The 24026-nt window shown below is 36.8% G+C and overlaps 1 protein-coding gene and 1 long non-coding RNA gene across 2 annotated transcripts in view; one reads left to right on the top strand and one right to left on the bottom strand.

Annotated features, from left to right (window-relative positions):
- Nucleotides 1–13854, bottom strand: part of Supt3h (suppressor of Ty 3 homolog (S. cerevisiae)) — a 244295-nt gene extending 230441 nt beyond the window's left edge. The window contains exon 1 of the mRNA XM_013019032.1: nucleotides 13754–13854. Coding sequence (XP_012874486.1) covers nucleotides 13754–13854 — 101 coding nt within the window. The remainder of the gene's footprint in view (nucleotides 1–13753) is intronic.
- Nucleotides 1–20244, top strand: part of LOC105987681 — a 32778-nt gene extending 12534 nt beyond the window's left edge. Inside the window, exon 3 of the long non-coding RNA XR_001175171.1 lies at nucleotides 20084–20244. This is a non-coding gene — a long non-coding RNA (uncharacterized LOC105987681). The remainder of the gene's footprint in view (nucleotides 1–20083) is intronic.
- Nucleotides 20245–24026: the final 3782 nt, after the last annotated feature.

Here is a 24026-nt window from a genome sequence, read left to right as displayed (position 1 = left end):
GTGGCGCTGTGGCTCAAGTGGTAGAGCGCTAGCCTTGAGCTGAAGAGCTGAGGGACAATGCCCAGGCCCAGAGTTCAGGCCCCACGACCAGACCCCCCAAAAAAACCCCCCAAAAAACAAAAAACCAAAAAACAGTTTACTACATTTATACAGTTTAGGTCAATACTTCATATATAGGCCTCTCCTCTTTCAGTATCTAATTATGGAAATTATTACAATAAACAGGTTCCTAAACTCTTTTCTAGATACTAGAAGACATTAATACCATGTTGTTATTATAATTTAAGAAATGTAAAATTAAAAAAAACTTATTTAAAAATTAGTCATTGAGTATGGATATTAACATACAGAGTTAAATGAATATATTTTCTTTTTTCATACAAGCTCAATTATATGAAGACATTGTACATACTAGAGACATTTTTTGCCTTATTATGGAAGAAAAACCAATAAATTACTGTTTACCTGGGAGTCAGATAGCTATAGCCAGAACATAGGATCTTTAGCATAGTAAAAATATTATGATGCCTATACACTATTGTCCCTCCACCCAAATAATGCCATGTAATTAAACAAAACAGGGAATAATATAACAAGAAAAGGAAGCACAACACAGTTATGATTTTACCTTCAATAATTGCTTGATGCTTTTCTAGAATTGCTTATTATTAATTTATTTGAACAGTCCTTTTTTTCCTTCTCATTGTCTAGTATCCTTTCTTGCCTTAAACATAGAACGTAAGTTCTTGTGGCCTCTACTTGGCCTGTCTGTGGGTGTAACATTGGAGAGAACGACTGCTAGCTTGTCCTGAGTCGCTGGTGATGAGAACTACTTCCCCAAGGAGTCCTGAGCTCCTTTATGACATTTAACATTTACTTAATTTGGTGAAGAATATTACTCATTTTCTTGAGCTTCTATTCTAGTTTATAACCTACCATTCACCCTCTTCCTCACATCATTTCAAATATGCACATCTTCCAAATCACCAAAAATTCTTTTGGCTCCTAGGACCAATCTCATCTGCATATATATATACATATATATGCATATCTACTATATATACATACATATTACACTGAGCCCATGCCTTTTTGCTTACAAACATTCTTAAGCAACTTGAAGATACAATCTAATCATCCTTAGATCTTTGATATTCATAGTTCAACGACTTTCTTTAAATACTTCCTTCTTTATCATTCCTGAGTATTAAAAATCCCTTTTACAGAGGACAAGTCCCTTGGTATGATATCTCTCTTATTCCTCATGATGCTCACAAGGATTATTCACCAGAATCTTTTCCCACCATAATTCCTTCCTGTTTGCTTTATCAATTACTTCTCTATAATGTATTAATAAATTGTCTTTTCCCTTCTTCCATGCCATTGTCAGCATTTTTAATGTAATATATTAAATTTGTTATCCTAAAGCCTACTTTGTTAATTCCCATCTCCTGGATAACTCCTTAGTCAATTTTATTTTGTTTAGCAAAAATTTCCTGGCAGGAAACACAAAAAAGGTTGACAAGGTTCAAATACAATAAATCATATTCTCTAACATTGACCTACCTTATATCTAGAAGAATTCTGGCTCAGTCTTTATGGAAGCCCAAACACATACTAGTAATGTGCCATAAACCCAGTAAACTTCAGCAGAAAGAAAAATCCTTGATTTGTAACATACACTAATTTCTGTGTTATAAATATTTCCATATGCCAGATTTTAAGTTTCCGATGGTTCAACAACTAGCTGATGAGATTCTTGAATACTCAATCTAACTTTTATGAACTGATTGATATAGCAATTGTATCAATGTCAATAGTACTTCACCATCCTGTCAAGTTCCTGCTTGGCTTTCATTTGAATTTCAACATTGCATTTTGTTTACAGATTTTTAAATCTATGTGTTTATCTCAGGTAGAAAACAATAAACTTTCTGCTTATTTCCATAACTAGTTCATTACAACTATCCCATTTACCCAAGCTGTTGCTTCTTTCATATTTTTATTTTTTTTTCTGCATGGCACCTTCGAATGGAATTAAATAGAATTATAATTTTAAAATATTTAAAAATTGTTATTATCTCATCTATTTGTTCAAGTACTTTCCATTTTCTCCCTGTCAAACTCTTCATTTGTGACTTCCATACACAGTTTCTACTTTATAACCTTCAGTGCCCTGATTCAAAGCCCTAGCACTTTATAGAACTTTCCTTCCTAGAATTATCATTACGATCTGACTGCTTAGTGTGAAAGGCACAAAAAATAGTAGTGTAGACAGAAATATTATGTGAGTACAGAAGATGTATTTGAACTAGCCATTTGGAATTTAAAGAGAGTAAGTACCCACCTGAATGGTGGTATGGGTTGGTATAAGGAACTAAGGAAAGAAATAAAGGAGGGAATGGGGAGGAGGGAGAGAAGGAGGGAGGAAGGAAGGAAGGGAGGGAGGGAGGGAGGAAGGAAGGAAGGGAGGGAGGGAGGGAGGAAGAAGGAGGGAGGGAGGGAGTAAAAAAATACCAAAATTTTAAAGAAAAACAAAGGGCTGAAGAATGAAAAGAAAGCTATTTGGAGATCTACAAATGTCAACAGACTTCTCTAATCATTCTGCACCCACATTTAAGTTGATATATGGGGTGTTTTAATAATCAAAGCAACAACATTTAAAAGCCTAAATAAGGTAGATTCACCTATTAAAACTAAGTTCATATGCAAACATAAAACAACAGATGCCACATTTTAGAAAAAGAAACATCATGTTCATACTAGTTTTAATGAGAACACAGTGAAAAGTTTGAAAGTGAGTTTATGAAGACGACTCAGAGTACAACTTGAGGAAGAAATAAACACAAAATGAACCAACAAGTACTACCCAGTAAGAGACATGGAAGTGTCTTTAGGGAAGTTCTCAGATGCCACTAACCTGATAATGGGGGTTACTACTAAAACAGGTGTCCCTGGCAGTAACAGGTGTAGAGTAAGCTCTGCATTCCTTGATGTCAGCTCTTACCTCCTACACTGGAAGCAACGAAAAGACAGCAGAAGAGAGCTAGGAGATTTTCTGTGCAGCCCTAACAGTCAATGGAATCAGCAGAGGATAGATGTTTTAATGGCTTAGTGATTTAGCAATCATTTAGTATACAGTACAGAACTATGTTTGGGGGCTAAGGAGTATAGGCCAGTGGTAGAGACAGAGACACCTGTCTAGCACTTATAAAGCCCTGGATTTAATCCCCAGGACCACAAAAACAACAACAAACAAACAAAAAGAACACGCAAGCTAACTAGGCCAAGACACTCAGCTCATATCTATAATCCTACTCAAGAAACAAAAATAGGGAATGGAGAGGCTTGGGACTCAAGGACAGCCTGTGCAAAATGTTCACAAGACCCCATTTCAACCAATAAAAGGCTGAGTGCAGCAGTGTGTGCCTTTCATCCCAGTTGTGCAACAAGCATAAATAGGGATACTGTATTCTAGACTGTCCTGTGAATTAAGACCCTATTTGAAAATAATTAAAGCAAAAAGGGTTGGGGCGTGGCTCCAGTGGTAAAGTACCTGTCAGGAAAGTGCAAGGTCCTGAGTATTAACCCCAGTACCACTCTTCCTGCCCCCAAAAATTTAACAAGTTGAAGGCAGCACAAAGAAAATAGCAGAAGAATCTGGCAATAGAATTACTAGAACAGGGAAAACTTTAGGAAAATGAGACAGAATGCTGACAGGACTGACAGCTAGGAGGAAAATGGGGAACTATATGAAGAGCTGTGTCTTTGTCACTATTAAACTGTGATTAGAGGGAAAAACATGACAGGGAATTACATAGAATCTTTTAAATTCTACAGTGTGTGCATATTACAGGAACTCACAACAGTCATACTAGCTGTGTTTACACAGTATAGGATTGGAGAATACTTCATTTTGACATTGGTTTCTATAGTTTCTATATGCATATATATAATTTTTAGATTCAGCAAGGAGCATGGTCTAACATTTGAAAAAAAGACACAGGAAACAATATGTTTTCTTTCCTATGCTCAAGTTGTAAGAAATAGAGCAAAGTCCCCCTATTAGAACTACTTGTAAGAAGGAATATGAGCAGAAAAACCACAGACTCTTAAGGAAACGTGCCTCACTGGCAAGGCTTTGGTGTCCAGTAAAATTAAATCGCTTTTACCCTACTTATTCTATAACCTGAGGATAAGCTCCTTGTGCTCACTTTCCACATGTGCAGAGATACTATCACCCACCTTGAGAGTTGTCCATGAAAATTAAATTTAAAAGGTGCCCATACCCAAAGTGGTAAATCAATACACTTCCTAGTTAGATCAGCCTTCTGATCCCTAAAATCCTCCCAGGTCTAAACCTAACCTCTCATGCTGCGCACTACAGGCCAGCAGCACAAGTGTGACCCAAAAGCATATTAACTATAACTGTAGATGGTGTGGCCAATCCCAGGCCTCCTAAATTCAAACCAGCACATTAGTAAAACAAGATTTGAGAAGCCTTGCTCAACCCAGCATGCAACTAAAGAGACATGTCCAAAGCTCCCATCCATCTCTGGACACAGCATAGAGAACTGTGCCCACAGTTTATATTCCCAAGCCCTTCTTCAAAAGGACTCCAGAGATTGACAGAAAAAAACGATTCATCTACTTCCCTTCCACAAGCAAAGTTTCAAATGAGAGGATAATTCTCATGTTCACCCACGAGAACTGAACAGGAGGTCCTGCATGCATGCCTCCCTTGTAATGCTGCCTTCCATCATTCGAGGCATCTTGCAAGCTGTACAAAAGCACCAGAATGCAGTTACAGATCTGCATTCTCTATCTTCCCTCTTGTCCCGTGTTTTTAAGACAGTATCATAGTGTTGGCATAGCATAGTGTTGGCGAGACATGGCTACAGCTGGGAAAAACCATGTTGTTCCTAGTAACCTCTCACAAATCATACCTTTAATTAATAATCCACCCTAGAACTTTAGCCAGTGGTGACCTTGTACTGATAGATCTACAGACATCCACTCTACAATAGCTGCCCTGAGATTGATGTTCTATACTACTCACTTATTGGTACAGTATCTTACAACTACAGATGTCTATTCTTCCCACCCCACCTTTCCATGGCCCACTAAATGGGGGGAAAATAGAAAACAGAGAAGTCAACTATAAATTTGAGAAGCTGTCAAGCTAGGGAGTAATTCAAATTCCTTTATGGGGAAGATACAACAATGTGAGGAGAGATGACTAAGAACATCAACTAGCTACCGTCTATGCCAAGAACTCCTAGTTTATTGCGTTCTTGCACTTCTTGAAGCAGAACTCTGAACTCCCTGTATTTCTTGCATGTTAAGGCCTCCCACATTCACTTGTCCAAACTCCCCCCCCCCCACCTATCCTTAACTTGCCCTCACTCTACACAGACTAGCCCCTAGCTGAAATACCACACTGTGTTGCCTAGGCATGCATGCTGGGATTCTTTTCCTTCCATCGGAACCTTCTTTTTGTTTTTGCTCCATGAACATTGCTTTAGATCCTAAATTTCCACCAAGAGTTCCTATCTGTAGATTTGTCTTTGCATAGCACTCAGCTGCTTTGCAATAGACACAGCTTCACCATAGGTATTAAAAGCTGATAGAAAGATGTACGTAGGTATTTAAAATCCATAGACAATTAGGCAAGCTCACTTCTTGGATAATGGAATTATGTATCACTCTCAAGTGCAGCCTCTCCCATGGAGGAGGTCCTGCCAAACAGCCACACTACTGCCTTCACAACTTCCTAGTCACTCTGTGAAACTCAGCAGACAACCTCCTCTAGCACGTCACGGTAACACAGGAAAATCCAACGAGCCAGGCAGTTACTAGAATCTAATAACATGAGAGGACTTCTTTGTAAGAGTAGTGCTAGGACCAAGCACAGAAAGGTGATAGCAACACTAGGAAAGTCATCCTGGATTGAGAATATGTGAAAAAAAAAAAAAAAAGAAAGTCATCCTGGAGGATATATCCATGCTGAGGTTTCCATTTTGTTAATGTTCTATTTCTAACTCTCTTAATTGCTGCCTGTATTCTACCTAATTGTATGTTTCATTGAATTCTACAACACACACACACACACACACACACACACACACATTCACACACACACTTTTCTCCAAATAGATAAAACTTTATTTTACTTTTCATCCTGTTCCTCCCTACCAACCAAGGTAAATAAATACAAAATAGCAAAGTAGTACAACTTATAGGAGCAACATACATTTAAAGCTTCTATGGTATCCTAAGGTATTACTACAATACAGTGGGTATACTATAGTAAACTGTTCCTAGTACTCTTTAAGTACTCATAAATGGGCCTAATCTACTGTAGAAATATTTTCAGGAAAAAGAACATATAATCACACTTTTAATGTTTATAAAACAAGTGTGTTAAACATATTTATTCCTATGAGATATATGCATAGACACCAGAAGACTCCATTAATCAGAACATTTTATATCCTATACAAAACTACTACAGCGAGCTAGGTGCCGGTGGCTCACGTCTGTAAGCCTAGCTACTCCGGAGGCTGAGATCTAAGGATCACAGTTCAAAGCCAGCCTGGGCAAGGAAAGTCCGTGAGACTCTTATCTCCAATAAATCACTAGAAAACCGGAAGTGGCAATGTGGCTCTAGCAGTAGAGCGCTCGCCCTGAGCTGAAGAGCTGAGGGACAGCGCCCAGAGTTCAAGCCCCACGACCGACCAAAAAGGAAAAAAAAAAAGTACAGCTAGCCTGGTGCTGCATACCTGTAATCCTGTCTACTTAGGAGACAGAGCAGGAGAATCACTAGTTCAAAGACAGCTAAAGAAAGAGTCTATCTGAAAACAAAGCAAAAAAGGACTGGAGAAATGATTTAAATGTTAAGAATGCTCTTGAGGCCCTGGGTTCAATCCACACTCCTCAGGAGATAAAAGGACAAGAAGTGTCTAACCGAAACTCAAGTTGGCTGATTTTCACATACTGCAGTCACGTACTGCTCTACACTAAAGCAAGAAAAACAAATATTAAAGAAAATTGAGAGGTTTCTCAGCCTCTAATCATACACTAGTTAAGAAACCCGCTTATTAGTGAATTGTTTTTAATGTTTCTAGCCAGTGTTGTTTCAAATAAACTTTCTAAATGTAAAACTGCTTCATTAATCAACTTTAAAAGTAAAATGAGTGGCAAAGACCAATGTCTGAAATTTGAGTATAAAGACAAAAGCATAAAAAGGAAAGAAAAATGAAATTGCTTAAAATTTGCAGTTAGGATTTGTTCTGGACCTTGATGAAATGATTCCTAAAAATTCAGCTGGAAGAATGAAAATAAGAAAGGAGTCCAGAAATATCTTAAAAAGAAAAGTTATATGGACAGACTTGAATGGTAACACCAAGTATTAAAACATATTAAGAAGCTATAATAACTAAAATAATGCAGTACTGGCAAAGGAATAAAGTTCAATAGAACAGAGAAGAAAAGTCAAAAGTAATAATTTATTATCTGATAAAGGCAGAATTTCAATTCTGAGGGGAAAGGAAAACTGATAGATTTGTGGTGGTAAAACCACTGGCAACTCAACTTGAAGTAAAATTGTTTTCACTGAGAACTCTCCCTGACAACATATAACAAAATATATTAAATATTAACCCAGAGGAAGAAAACCAAGAAAATGAATGGAGAGAGGCATCAAAACTGGTTGTAAGACTTTTTGCTGAAAAGCAGAAGCAACAAGACTTACAAAGCTGATTATATATTAAAAATGAAATCCGGGGGCTGGTGGCTCACGCCTGTAATCTAGCTACTCAGGAGGCTGAGATCTGAGGATTGAGGTTCAAAGACAGCCTGGGCAGGAAAGTCACTGAGACTCTTATCTTCAATTAACCACCAGAAAACCAGAAGTAGTGCTGTGGCTCAAGGGGTAGAGTACTTGCCTTAAGCTGAAGAACTCAGGGACAGTGCCCAGGCCCAAGCCCCATGACCGACCAAAAAAATAAAATAATAAAATTAATAAAAAATGAAACTAGCTTGCTAATCAAGTCAGTGTAGTACATTCACAGCTGTAATTATAGAACTTTTAGACTGAGTATATACATGTCACATATATTAACAAAAAAATCTACAAAAACCATATAGATTTCAATATTACCCATAGCCCCTTCTTGTGAACTTCCTATGCTGAAAACTGAATGCAATATTAAATACACCCATCAAATCTGACATGCCAAAGCAGCCAAAAATTAAGATCTTAAGGCCTCTAAAGGACAATGATAAAAGAGGATGAAGAAAAAGATAGATCAGTGACTATACTATCTCAATAGGTCATATAATATATAACGGATTTTTCCAGTTCTAATAAAAATATAATTGTTAGCTGGGCATTAGCGGATCATGCCTGTAATCCCACCTACTCAGTTCATAGCCAACCTGGGCAGGAAAGTCTGTAAGACGAACCACCAATTAAACACCAAAAAGCTGAAATGGTTCAAGTGGTAATGCACTTGAGCAAATAAAAGCTCAGGGACAGTGCCTAGGCCTTGAGTTGAGTCCCAGGACAGGTATCAACATAGACAGATAGACAAACAGACAGACAGATATAACCCAGAAAAGAATTTGCACTTCTTTATTTCTCTGTGCTAGCCAACATAGTGGTCACCTGTTTCATGTGGCTACTTTAAGCTTTAATGGAATTTAAAATTTATTTTTAAGTACAAAATAAAATGGCTAGCATACCAAACAGCACCTCAATAGACATTTCCCTCAGTATAGACAGCTGTACTGGACAGCATGTTGCAACACAAGAAAATTCATTTTTCTCTATAAACTTCTTCCCACAAAATTGCAAATATTTCCTCCTACATGTTTTACAAACTTCCTAATTAATATGCTGATGGTATAACAAAACAGCACAGTACGTATTATATTTCAGGAATTATACTGTGTGCTTTAATCAATCTGATTTAATATTCATATTGTCCCTGTGAGGTAGATGCAGGTCCACAATTCTGTATCTGAAACATGTTGCAGAATTCCTAAGTTCTCAGACTGTGGAAATTTAACATAGTACATAGAACAGTCTGCTACAGAGCTAGGAAAGCATACAGGAAAAGTGTATCTCATGATTACCCACAGGAAGGATCAGTAAAGGATGTTTTAAAATCTGCACATCAAGTAGAACTAGGTTCTGCCATCACATTAGTCATGAGCATAGAAGCCCATTCTCCAAACTACACTGTAATTTTAAAAGAATGGATCTGTGAATTTTTACGTACTTTCCCCTATAACTAAGGATTATCATCACAAAATTACTCAAATGACTTCATCATCCTTAATTTCAAGCATTCCATTTCTAAGACTGAGCAAGATGTTTTTCTTCCAAATAATTATACTGTATACTAAAATGAAAATATCAGTTATTTTCTTCTCATGAGAGAACTGATATTGATATTTAAACACAAAATCTAATTTTTATTGTTACACTTATAAAATGACATACTTTTCAGATAATTCAATTTGATCTAGAAACTTAAAGCATTTCCTATTTCATTTCTGAAAGAAAAAATATATGTGATCAAAACTTTCATTATACAATGCTTTTATGTTTTCAATCTGTTTTTATATAAATTCTTGCCTTCCGGATAGAAACTGACCTAATTAATTTGAAAAGGTTCCCATCAGTATACTTATATAGTATACCTTAAAATATCCCAAGCATATGTATTTCACAAAAAGTCTAAGTTTGTAACACATATTTAAATAACAGGAAATTTAAATACCAGAAATAAGGTATTATTTAATAATACCCAATATTTAATAATATCTAAAGTATAAATGTAAACATTATGGCTACACTTATGTCTAAAATTATGAAATATCACAAATATAATATCTAATAAGAAATATAAGTATGTAACTTTTGTGAAAAAAATTATACTTTCCTTTAGTTATTGATATGCCCTTGCTGAGACATATTTGGCAATTCAATAAAGAAAATTGGAATAAATGTTAAGATAACATGAAAATGACAACTTAATCTAACACTCATAAAATATCAGTTCTCACTGCTAATAAACAAGTTATTAACTCAACAATTATTTACCTTTCACATAATTCATTACAGTGTATTAGTCACATATGAACTGGTAAAAGTTTATAAACTGAATTATATAAATCAAACTAAAAATGACAGCAATTTAGTTTCATGTGTGTCTAGAGCATGGGGTCTGCCATTGACTAGCGGTAATGTCTTAACAAGTTAGTCAATCTTGGAGTCTCAATTCTTCATCTACAATGAAATGATCAGTCACCTAGTACACAGTCAATTCTGCAAGCACTTTGGCATTATTGGTATTACTGAAACATCTTTGGAATCATATCTGTACCTCTTACTTTCAGTTTCAGTTTCCAGAAAAACTAAGATGGAGTATGGAAACCATTTGAAAGAAGCCTATGTCAGTTTAAAAGCCATCTACTAGTAATTCCGATATGTACACACTAGAGTTTAAAGCTAGATAGGGATAAACAGGAAACACAGTTTTTCACAGCTCATAACTTCATAATACTAAACAACAGCCAATGGTACTGCATCATACACACAATGATGCCCCAGTCTAGCGCTGCTATGGAGAGACTGTTGGCGCTGTTTATCCCAAATTCCAGAGAAAAAAAGCAAATCTTACTAAGAAAATTACTACTTCAGTTTTGAACATACTAATGACAAACTCACAGACTGCTTTGTGAACATTCCAGGAAGCAGTTAGAAATACAGACCTAAAGTTAGAAGGCTAACCCTGAAAAGTGTTTAATCCATCACTCCTTTATACTACCACAGATTTTTTTATTTTCTAGTTCATGACAATTAGTTGTCTCCATACTGTTCCTATTGCAAGAATGTATGCTTCTTGATGCATTTATATACTGCCATACAGTAAAAGCTCAAAAAAGTTTATTTTTAAAAATGCAGCCAGGCACTGATGATTCATGCTTATAGTCCTAGCTACTCAGGAGGCTGAGATCTGAGGATCACAGTTCAAAGCCAGCCCAGGCAGGAAAGCCTGTGAGACTCTTATATCCAGTTAACCATCAAAAAGCTAGAAGTGGAGCTATGGCTGAAGTGTAGAGAGGTAGCCTCAAGCAAAAGAGTTCAGGGACAGGATCCAGGCCGAGTAGAAGCCCCAGGAACATCAAAATAAATTAAATATATAAATTATAAATAAATAATTTATACAACTAAAAGAGTAAATTTTACAATATAAAGAAAACTGACTAAAAAATATTTTGAGCCTGTGAATTTACATAAAGATAAAATTTTTATTTGGAATTATTGTAACATAGGAATTGACTCAAGTGGTAGAACACCAGCCATGAGCAATAAAGCCAAGGAAGAGCTGGAGACTCTGAATTCAAGCCCCAGTATGTGTGCGTGCGTGCATGCATGCATGCATGCATGCGTGAGTGCGTGTGTGTGTGTGTTACTACAATACATAAATAACAAAAAAAAAGTTTTTCTTTAATCTAGTCACAAAATTACTGAGTGTCACCAGGTTGCTAAAACTGACATCATCATTAGACTGACAAGTCTGAACAAATACAACCTGACAAGGCAAGAACTATGTAAACAGCTGAAATAAAGAGCTCAATGAAGCTTCTTAAAGTACATTAATTAAAATTCTTCATATAACCTGAAATGTGGACCAAAAAGATTTCACTTTTTAATTTACATACTGCATAAGTTCTATAACTTAAAAATGTACCCCTGTATCCTTCTAACCCTTCTTGTTCAAATAGCTGTGATAAAAACAAATATACTCAGTTGTATATACTAGGAAAGCTAGTATAGGGACAACTACTCTCATCTCAATTCACTAGTAACTGTTTAAAATCTGGAAGTATGTCATAATGGGTTTCACTACTGGTATTTATTACTCCCATATAATATGATAACCTTTATTAAAAGAGACTGGTTGTACCTAACAGCAGATCTTGACAGCTTTAGTTGTAACTGATAAACTGGATTCCTTTAAGTGAAATACCTGTAAATGACACTAATGATAGGTGCTCAATTAGATAGCAGAGAACTAAAAGGAGAGAACTAAAAGCAAAGAACCAAGTCATTACTAGTGAATGGATGGGAAGACAGGAGCAGTAGAAGACTGAAAAACAGCAATGCAGATAGGTTTAGAACTGTGAAACAGAAGCAGTAAGAGTAACAGAATTAAATACCTGCAACATAAAACAAACATAACCTTTAAAGTCTGTTTTCTCATATGAAATAAACATTTAAATAAAGATGTAGATTGATTCTGATTTTATATAGTCAAAAAACCTTAAGAATCTTATACTAACAGAAAATACTGATGAATTATAAAGGACTCCCCTAATATTGGCCCTATATCCCTTTCTGTGAAGCAAAATCATAAGGGAGGAAAAAAGGGTAACTTCAAACTCCTCTCTATGAGGTCTAAAATAGAAGGAAAATGTCCATTTATTCCAGATAATTTTTACATTCTGAACCCAGCTTAGGTACATAAGTTGGGAAGATGTTTGCAAAACTAATAACAAAGTGCTGGATTTAGCTTTTATTTTTCTTTTTCAGTTTAAGTGGCCTATGGTCTATCCGATATATTAAGCAGAAACTGCAAGTTTCAATGACAAAAGAAAATACTACTCTTCAGCTTTCGTCTTGTAGAGAGCTGTTTTGCAGAGCTGAGACCAAACTTCTACAAATGACCAAATAATAAATATTTTCAGCTTTTCAGGCTGAAATATCCAACTCTGAGTGATGCTTAATTAGATAAATGAGAATTTACTTACAAAACCAGACTACATGGCTGTAGTTCACTGGCCCTGCTACAGATCATGTTTCTTAGCTATTAACGTTATATGGTTTTAATGAATACTATGAATTTTTAAATATCTGAGATTTGCTTTAAAATGCTACATCTCAAAACAAAGTGGAGAGTAGGGAGAAAGGTTAAGTAAGACTGGTAAAAGGCAATAGTTATTCGTTCTACTATGCTCTATAATTTACAAAGTATATAAATGTATATTTACAAAGTAAATAAATCAGGGCTAGGAAGGTGGCTCAGTGGTAGAGTGCTTGCCTTGCATGCATGAGGCCCTGGGTTCGATTCCTCAGCACCACATAAGCAAAAAAAAAAACAAAACCCCAAAGTAAATAAACCAATGAACCAGCTCTATAGAAAATGAAATATCTCTTACCTTATAAATCTTGAAACACATACTTAATTTTTTTTTCTGGTTAAGGGACTTGAATTCAGGACCTGGGCTCTGTCCCTGGGCCTCTCTGTGCTCAAGGCTAGCACTCTACTGCTTGAGTCACAGAGCCACTTCAGCTGTTTCTGAGTAGTTTATTATTTATTTTTTATTATTATTTATTTATTATTCTGAGTCTCACAGACTTTCCTGCCTGGGCTGGCTTTGAACCTCACACAGTGATCCTCAGATCTCAACCTCCTGAGTCAGTAGGATTACAGGTGTGAACCACCAGTTCCCGGCAATATTTTCTAACATAATATACCATAAAAGATTCTTCACAATGCCACTGTGGCATTTCTACCTGGCCCCTTTGCTCAGGGCTTTTTAAAAATGGTAACTTTGACTTGATTAAATACAAATTACTTCTAAGCTGAATTCTATGAACTTTATTAATATTGCCCTCTTCAATATGAACAAACTTAAAACAGCAATAGTTGGTGTGCGTGTGTAGAGATGTACTTACATCATACTCTGAAGCTCTGTGGCAAAGCTTACGGGCCTCCCAGCACTTCTCCCACTACTTGAAGTAGCAGCAGCCATCGGGCTAGCAGCAGTGTTATTCATCTACATAAAAAAAGAAACAGAAACCTTATACAATGTATTTATAAATTAGTGCATAAGATGGAAGCATTTTTTAACCACTTCCAAAAAAGGTATAGAAAAATTTAAGTTCCTAATGATTCTGCTTTGCATAACAGTTTTCTTTCACTTAACGTTCTTTATTCAAATGAAACGGTACAGTAGAGAAAGGCTGCTTAGTTGAATGTCAGTCAATACCTATTCTGCAATAAGTAATGCAATAAAAATACTCATTAAAGGCTTTTGACAGAACTCAATGGTTTTCAATGTGTTGCAAGGAGCTCTTAGATTCATTAGCAATTCTTTAGGGAGCTCCCAGTAGCCCCTAAATACACACACACACACAGAGTTTCATCCAGACCACTAGAATCACAGCTTAAAATACAAATACTACAAATAAAGTCAATCAGTAAATCAGAATTATGGACTATGGTATTTTATGATGATATGAGCAAATATTTTACTTAAAATGCTATTTTCCTCCTAAAATTAAGATAATACAGAATGAGAAAAATAGATGTCAATCAGAATGCATGTCATTTTATTTAATGCATGTGGCATTAATGAACAAGAATGAATATAAATAGGTCAAAATAACATCACAGTCTCTAGGCAGATAAAGCCTCTACTACCATGACACTTCGTATGTTCATGTAAACTTTGCTATGCTGTAACCTTCCTTAAAATAAAAACTCTCTTGAATTCTAAAGAACATAGCAAATTCAGAACAGGAAAAAGCAGGTCAGAGAGACTTACTACAGTTTAACTGAGAAAGCAGGCTCTGGAGTTGCTCTCACGAAACACCTGCTCTGCTCATAACACTACAGAAGGTAGATGATGGTAGAGAAGAACTTCATTAGGGCAACTTACTAATGTGAAGAGCCCAAAGGGTCATCTTGCTGGGAAAACTGGCTTAGGAGGAGGTGGTTTATACAGGAGATTGGGTGATCACTGGTTGGTAGGCTCCTTCTCATAGGTAGAAGTTTGTTGAAAACCTAACCACATTGCCCACATAAAATGCTTTCCCAGTCCACAAATCTCAAGGATAGGATCATTTCTTTGGGCTTTTCCAGTCACAGAACAGCTTGCCTTGTACAGCTCCTGACAGCTTACACAAAGGATATGTTACAGGGGACAGCTGTACTGAGACCCTCTCATTTCTCACCACACTCACAGTAATGAAGGAAAACACTTTGCCTGACTCGTATGGAAGCAGAGGAGGCTAAATAGGAAGTCACGAAGTCACAGTGGTCGGTCATAAAACCTAGTCTCAACAGCTGGCTTCATATTAAGACTACCTAGGTTTAATTCCCAGCTCTGCTGCTTTGCTAAAACTTTGAGCAACTTGTCAGTGTTTCCATAATATTTCACCTCTTAGGGGGTGTTCTAAGAATTAAATGAATTAACACATTACATTGCTAATTCATTAAGTAAATGCAAAGAATAATAACTCCTAAGTATACAATAAGCATGAAATAATGCTGTTTAAAGATTTTGTCTCCTTTCTTGATCCACTAAAAGCTTTCATGTCAAGTTATATTATCCTTATTTCATAGTCACAAGTTAAAAAACAACTTAAATATTTTAATTTTAAAAACTCAATACAATTCCACTAACTTTAAATACTTCCATTACAAAATAAACAAAGGAGGGTTATTCTTCAAGGACTGGGCCCTATGCAAGTAGGCTGGAGGAAAAGGCTTCTGCCTGAGTCCACTGCCTGAAACAGATAGATAGGGAGGGAAAGAAGGAGGGAGGGAGGGAAGGACGGAGCTAGATTAGATAGATAGATAGATAGATAGATAGATAGATAGATAGATAGATAGACAGACAGACAGACAGACAGGTAGATATAAAATTGTATATATTGAAGGTTTTAAAATGCAACTGGACCAAGTGAGACAAGATAGATAGACAGACAGACAGACAGACAGACAGACAGACAGACAGACAGACAGACAGACAGACAGATAGATAGATAGATACACAGACAGACAGACAGACAGACAGACAGACAGACAGATAGATAGATAGATATAAAGTTGTATATATTGAAGGTTTTAAAATGCAACTGGACCAAGTGAGACAAGCAGCACACTACCTAGATGAGGTCTAGAATACGTCAATATCCTTCTGACCCAGAGTGGGCCATGTGGGCCCTAAGAGCCAGCCCATGACCACTAGGCACAGAATGCAAGAGCACAGAAAGAGAAAGAAGCATTCCACTCCAACTGAGCTTGAGACCCAAAATTCTAAAATTAAGAAACTAAGAAAGACCATCATCTTTTGAAAGCTTGAATTTGTTCTAGATTTTCACAAAGCCTTTTGAAATAATTATTTCTTCCTAATAATTATATAGGAAAGTAAATATTACCTTTTGAAACTTGGGTTAAAAAATTACAACAGGGCTGGGAATGTGGCTTGGTGGTAGAGTGCTTGCCTAGCATGCATGAAGCCCTGGATTCAATTCCTCAGTACCACATAAACACAAAAAAACAAAAGTTGGGCTGTGGCTCAAGTGGTAGAGTGCTAGCCTTAAGCAAAAGAAGCTCAGGTTGGAGTTCAAGCAGAAGGACTGTTCCCCCGCCCCCCAAAAAAATTATATCACCAGTCCAAGATGGAAGGAAACAGACAGGAAATCTAAGATTTTTACAATCAAGCAGAAATGGAACAAAGTTTTTAGGGAGGGAGCAAGAAAGAAGAACAGAGGGAAAGAGAAAAAAAAGGAGACAGAGATAGAGACAAAGACACTGAACTTTCAAAGAGCCCAGAAAACATTCCTTGCTGTCCAACACAAGGCTGACAGATAACTTGGTGAAATGTTAAACTCAATATTAATGTTAAACTAAGTATTAATAACAGCCTCCACAAATTGTGATTTGAACTGACCCATGTCAGATCTAATGCATATGCCATTCTATGGGATTATTATATGGCCAAGAAACTGAGGTATTGATGGAGCAACCCACCCCTTTTTCATTTTCAAATCTACTCACCCATTTTTAACTCTTTGAAGCAGAATTTTCCTAGATCAAATTCTTGTACAGCAGCACAAGACAGAAGGGAAAAAAAAAAAGCTTAGCCAGGCACTGGTTGTTCCTGTAATCCTAGCTTCTCAGGATGCTGAGATCTAAGGATCAGTTTAACACTAACCCCAGGCAAGAAAGTCCATGAGATTCTCATCTCCAATTAATCAGCAAGCCAATCAATCAGGATGTGGAGCTGTGGCTCAAGTGGTAGAGCACAAGCCTTGAGTGAGTAAAAAAGTCAAGGGAAACTGTCCAAGCCCTGAATTCAAACCCTAGTACCAACACACACACACACACACACACACACACACACACACACACACGAAGGGGAGGAAAGGGAGAAAAGGGAGGAAGGGGAGGAGGAGTGAGAGGAGGTGGAGGGAGGAAAGGAAAAAGGGAGGAAGGAAGGAGGGAGGGAAGGAAGGAAGGAAGGGAGGGAGGGAGGGAGGGAAGGAGGGAGGGAGGGAGGGACGGACGGACGGACGGACAGAAATGAAGGATAGACATCTTTATTTTGTTGTCTCCCTGCCTCTCCACTGCAAATGTTTTACATCAACAGTATTTACTGGTAAGAAGAGTCCCAATCCTACATTATTATAGCACAGTCATCCTTTCACAGTCAAGTAATTTAATTTTCAAATCAAACAGGTGAATAATATTTTTCTTGACATGATGAGCTGATAGCTCATTAGACTTTTTACAATAATTATTTCCCCTTCCCACATTTTGTTTGATGATTTAGATAATTTACTTCTTTAGACATTAACTTCTTTACACATCAAAGTCCTATAATTCCAATGCTTTATTTCCTCTCTTCCAGACATTTAAAATAAAGGGGAGGGTTCTGTTAAAAGCAGAAGCACTCAAGTCAATTTTGTCTAATAAATACAGTTAACATGGAACTGAAAGCCTACTGTAATCTTCTCAATGGGTTCATGTCCTGCAGTTGTTTCAGCTTTCAATTGAAATGCAGCTGTTTGCCATATTTTACAAAATGAATTCAGATGTGCAGATTGGGACCTAGATCATTTCAACATGTCACAGTTCAAATGTGAACCCAAGGAATAAGTTCACTTCTCATTAATATAATATAGACCTGATCATTAAACCAATAGCCAATACTAGGTCACATCTGTAAAATCTCATTCCAGAGAAGAAAAGTTAACATTTATCTCTTAAGATACAGCAATTTAATGAATACTCCTTCCCCCCAGAAAATACTGCTACCAAATTAAAGATCCCAAGTGAAGTAAAGGTGCACATCACAAAAAGTAAATCAGGCAAAATGCAATGAACCTCTTACTGGATTTCCATATAGACACAGTTTTGGCAACTAAAAAACCAAAGAAGAAATACCACAAGAAACCTCTTAGAAAACTAAGAATTGAGAACTAAGAATTGGGTACTAACTTCAAAATCTGGATTGATCAGTTAACCCAGTACATTAAAAGATAATAGAATTTATCTTCTAATGTATCACTGTTGAGAAACCCTAATTCAGACCTGTGTTTATGTTCTTATTCTAAGCATGCAGTCTCAATTCTAATCATCCTGGATATCTGTAATATAATTTAAAACTTTTATAATTAGAAAATTTTCATAAACACCTCAAAGACAAGAAGAAATTATGGTTAAGCCAAACACTACATTGCTTAACTTTCAGGTTACATCATAATACAAATTTTCACTAATGTGAATAATACTGGTCAATCACTAAGAATGCAAGAACTTAAAAAAAGTGTACAAAGTATCTATAAGATTTCTCTATCTAGTATTAAGGATAATACAGTGGCAATTCCAATATATTAATATATTCCATATTGCAAGTGGACTTGAGGTGATATTTAAAATTTAACCAAAGCCTAGAAAGCAGTGTTCAAGAAATTCCAGGCCAAGAAACAGCAGAGTACCGAGATTCCCAAGGCCAGTGTGGACTTGAGATGAGCAAGTAGGGTAAGCAGTAGAAAATAAGACCTGAGCATTATGAAGAGGCCACTCCTTGACAAGCCTTGAAGAGAGCTAAATTTTACATACATATAAGGAAATTTGGGCCATGCACATTACTTGAAATGTGGTGTGTTTTAAAGTTGTAATTTCAAATAGGCAAAAATATACTGTAAGGAAGCAAGGGAACAATCAAAAACACTTAGGAGTCACTGTATACCCTTGTTACACGAGTGTGACAAGCCGAGATGATGACACAAATCTCTTCTGAAGGCACAGCAAACCTGCAGGTGGGTTAGACATGGGGAGGAGAGAAGCGCAACCAAGGACGACTCTGAGGCTTAAGGCCCTAGAAACTTATGGGATAAATGGTGCTGTCAACTACTAAGAAGAACACACAACATCCAACCCTAACAACACAGACGAGCTCACTTTTTCAATTCCAAACATGTTCATAAACTCAATGACAAACCCTGAAAATCAATTATCTTCCTAACAGTAAAGGGGAAGTGCATTTGATATTTAAAAATGAACAGGTTCCTTAAACATTAACAGTCTCTTCCATCATTGATTCATATTTTAGAAATTGTAAATCTTAAGGGAATTAGATTATTAACTATAAACAATTCAACAAAATATCTGATGTAGTTAAAAACATAGTTTATGTGGCCAGTAGGAGATTTAGTGTAGATTTGGAGTTTGTAATTTTTTCAACGCTAATATTAGCTCACATTTTTTCACAATCGCCCTATAAGGTGAGTTTTTTCCTCTCGAATTATAAGAATATCAAGAGTAAAAATACTTGCTGGTACAAATCTAATTTTAAAAATAAAACAGACCGTCACTCCCAGGTAACTGATAATCTATATTCTGGTCCATTTATATAAATAGAGATACATATTCAGTCCATTTAGATAAGTATGTATTTCAGCCAAAATCACTAATCCTCTTCCATTTTAGTGTCTAGTTTTTTGTCTGTAAAAGATGGCCTCTTTTCTAATACACTACAATAATGTAAAATGTCTAGAGAGTTGTTCACATATCAGTAAGTGGGCTGACACTGTCACTGAGTTCTCAATACTGGTAACTTTAAATGTTATGTTCAGAAACTCTTCATTTAAAAGAGTATCGCAAACAAAAAGAGAACTATGCAAACTGGAGGGAGGGGGACCAAAGACATGAGCAGGCTTCGAACCAGAGTTTGAAAATCACTAATTCCATCCAAATCCCTCGTTTTTCAGGTGGGGAAACTGCAGTCCAGAGGGGTTTCTTGAACTGCCCAAGGACACAGCACTATTTAGTGATACAAGCTGAAACCAAAACTGAGGTCCCCCTGATTCCTGGTCGAGTTCTTTCTACCACACAACAAGGAACACACAAATAAAAGTTTATCTTAATTAACGTATAAGACCTCCACAATGTGTTTGTCATGGTGAACTTTGTTGTCTATGTCAAGCCAACAGTGTAGCAGTAAAAAGTCCAGTTCTGGACTTCATATAGAGGCTCAAACATTTACCATGTGACCTTGGGCAAGTCATGTCACCTCTTTTGCCTCAGACCCCTCATCTCTAAAATGACAACTCAAAATTCTTCTTTTCTACCTTACATAGAATAATTGCATAAAGCACTTAGAACAGGGCCTCACACATACAAAATGTTCATTTCATGGGAAAAATAAGAAGTAAGTTCATTTCAGGATTCTCATTAAGTGTGGTGTCCATTTTCAAGAAAGGAAGTTCTGATTAGACTGAGCCGACATGAAGAATTAAAATATACAGGATTCAGTAATAAAACCATTACAGCATTTTAAATAACAAAAGCACAATGTCAAGGTTTTTTAAGATAATTTATATTTGTATAATTTATGTGGGCAAACATCTCACAGAGCTGGTATCACCTGCTTGTTAGGAATGACGTTTGGATAAATGAGATGCTATAGGTTTTAGCACAGTGGATAAAACAGAGCTAGTGTCTAAGAAAACATTGGTTCTCCCTGAGCAGTAGTAAGTATGAGTTGCTTTGTGCAGAGGATTTAGTGTTTCCAGATCAGTGAGGCACCATTAATAGGACCGTGAGGACTATTTGAAAAAAAGAATATTTATTGATGACAGTGCTCTCGTATAAGCAATTTAATATACAAAAGATGTAATTTTTTCCGATTTAAGGTCACTCCTTTACTGGAGGTAGACCAAATGAAATAAAACCAAGTAAATGAAAAAGTGTTTATAAAGTAAGACAATTCACAAATTCTATTCTCAGCTGATACTCACTGACAATCTGGTGAGAAGCTGGGATGGAGAAACTGATTTCATTTTACAATGAGGAAACCAAGTCTCAAAAAACTTAACTTAGCCAGGCGCTGGTAACTCACGCCTGTAATCCTAGCTACTCAGGAGACTGAGATCTGAAGATCACAGTTCAAAGCCAGCCCAGGCAGAAGTCCATGAGACTCTAATTGCCAATAAACCACTCAGAAAACCAGAAGTGGCATGGTGGCTCAAGTGATAGAGCACTAGCATTGAGCTGAAGAGCTGAGGGACAGCACCCAGGCCCAGAGTTCAAACCCCATGACCAACAAAAACAAAGACAAAAAAAAAAACCTGAAATCACAGAACAGAAAAGGGCAAAAGCTAGTTGCAATTGGTTTTCAGGTGCTCTTTCCACCAACCCATCATGCATCTTAGAGCATTAACAGCTCTTCAAGACCTGCCCAGTCTACTTAAGGTTGACATTTACAAAGCTATATTAAATACATCACTTGGGTTACCTCATTTTACCCTTTTGAGCCAAGACATGATTGTTATTACTAAGGATCAGAGTGAGGCTTTAAACCAAGAGTGCCTGATTCAATTACATATAACTTCAATTAATGCATTGGCATTTGACTGAGTTCTCATTAAGTAAACTATATGCAAAATGGTTATCATTTTAATACATAAAAAGATTTCAGTGATTTCACTATTCAATTTCACCAGGCAGTATTTGAACACATATACACCAATATTCTGGTTTAACTGATAGGGCCTAACTTTCTTTTTAGCCCACTACAGAAAAAAGACAATCCCTCCCACCAAAAAAAGAGAACCAAAGTTCAAGCTACCCAAGATTGCTTTCCAACACGAATTTTTTAAGTTAACCAGTGGCTTAAATGAATTAAGTTACCTGTTGGCCTTATTCCAGATATATCATCTATTATTTAAGCACAAAACCAAGTAACTGTCACTGTTTGAGAGTAAGTATATTTCTGATATAGCAATATGGTTAATCACTGCAAAAATATATTTGATGCATTGTAACAAGTCTAAAACTATGGTGGCCATTTGATTATTTGGTCCCAACTAGGCTATTCTAGACAGTGATAAGGGCAACAGTAACATTTATGCTGGAACAATTAGGCGTTAAACCATGACTGTGCCAGAATAACTAAAACAGAGAATCACTCTGCCAAGATCAACCCATTCTGATTTATGTTTGGGACTACTCTCTGCCTATGGCCTAACCCATGAGTTTTACATTATTGCTCCAGATCTAACAATTACCTTCAGTTTTGTAACCAAGGTTACCACTTTATAGGTATCAGGCCACAGTCAAGGGTATTACCTAAAAATACAGTTTTTAAGCTTTGTGTGTAACTTAAGTGGCAGAGCACTTGCTTAACATGTTAAGAGGAGGAGCCCTGGATTCAATCCCCAACACCAAAAAAAAAAAAAGAAAAACCACCATAATTTTCAAGCTTGACTTTATAAACACCTGCTAGAAAAAGAAAAATGCACATACTTAAAAGAAATCTTGTGAAACATATATCACTGAATTTCACTTATGTCTACACAAGTTCTGAACATGGATAACAAGGAAACTACTTCTAAAATATCCCAAAGCCCAAAGGCTACTACTGTAATTTATCAAATTACTTTATTAAGGTTAAAAGGGGGAAAAAGGAAAGCAACAACTTTCAAATTTAAAAAAAAAAACTTGCAGGAAAAAAAATTGAAAATCTATTACTAAAAACGAACCAAAGAGATAAAAGACAGTGGAAACTCATGATCATAATACAGAAGACTAATGATTAAAGAAAACTCTAGTTAGCATTCTCATGGCTTTGCGACCAAATCTGGCATGTGCTGTACAACCTAGGAGTCAGAAGAATGATTTGCTTTAATTTGTCAAGCTGTAAGTAAATAATAACAAACCAAGTCTTTGAACTACAGCATTTGAATGAAAGGCATGATTTGAATATGATTATGATTCCTTTAGGCAACAAATGGTCCAAGAATTGTCTTTCCTGATTTAAAACTCAAAGAAAAAATTAGAAGAGCACCCAAAATTCTAAACCCTTGCTATCCTATGCACTGGCCACTAACCATATACAGCTACTTAAATTGTCATTCATTTATTAATGAATTGAAATTAATGTTCCTCAGTGGCACATGACACATTCCAAGCACCCCGGGGTGACTTGTGCCTAGTAGTGACCAGAGGGACTGCACAGATCATAGGCCACGTCCATCCTGGCAGAAAGTTCCACTGAAGAGTGCAGCCCCAGGCCTAGACACCCTTTAACAGCACAAAAATAAAAACTTAGGATAACAATAACGCACATTCTGTTTTGGCAAAGTAACGTTTGTTCCTCAAAATCTGCCTCTTTTGGAATACTACACCAGAAATTCCGCCAGTTCTTTCTTAAAATACATCTCTATAGAGGTGGGCTTTACACAAATCCTGCGACCCCAGGTTTTCTCCCAAATTAGTCCACAGTCGTTCCATTTCGACAGTCTTTACTAATCTCAGAGACCTAAGGCTAACTTATCCACGCGTGCAGTAGGAACGTGGCCAGGGTCCTCTCTGAAGGTCAACTATCATTTTCCCTCTCTCACTTGACAACCCAAAGGGAGCTCATTATGATTTCTCTTCCTTTTTTGAAGAAAGCAAGAACTACGTGTGGGCATTCAGAACTCAAAAGCTGGGGCCTCCAGAGTAAGAGCAGCCAGGGGCTAGCACCAGGGTTCGCTCTCCCATACACCCCACCATCTTGAACTGTGGTCCCCACATCCAGGGCACCGAGGTAGAGACAAGCACAGCATTTTCCCCGGTGTGCGTCTGGGGGTCGGGGCTCGCGTTGTGGGGTTGACCTTTCCCCCCTCGGGATGCCACGCTGCCACGAAGGCGTCCCTAACGCCCCCCCCC

The sequence above is a fragment of the Dipodomys ordii genome, unplaced genomic scaffold (genome assembly GCF_000151885.1).
Source record: "Dipodomys ordii isolate 6190 unplaced genomic scaffold, Dord_2.0 Scaffold44, whole genome shotgun sequence".
Taxonomy (NCBI): domain Eukaryota; kingdom Metazoa; phylum Chordata; class Mammalia; order Rodentia; family Heteromyidae; genus Dipodomys; species Dipodomys ordii.
This window is presented reverse-complemented; position numbering and strand designations above follow the sequence as displayed.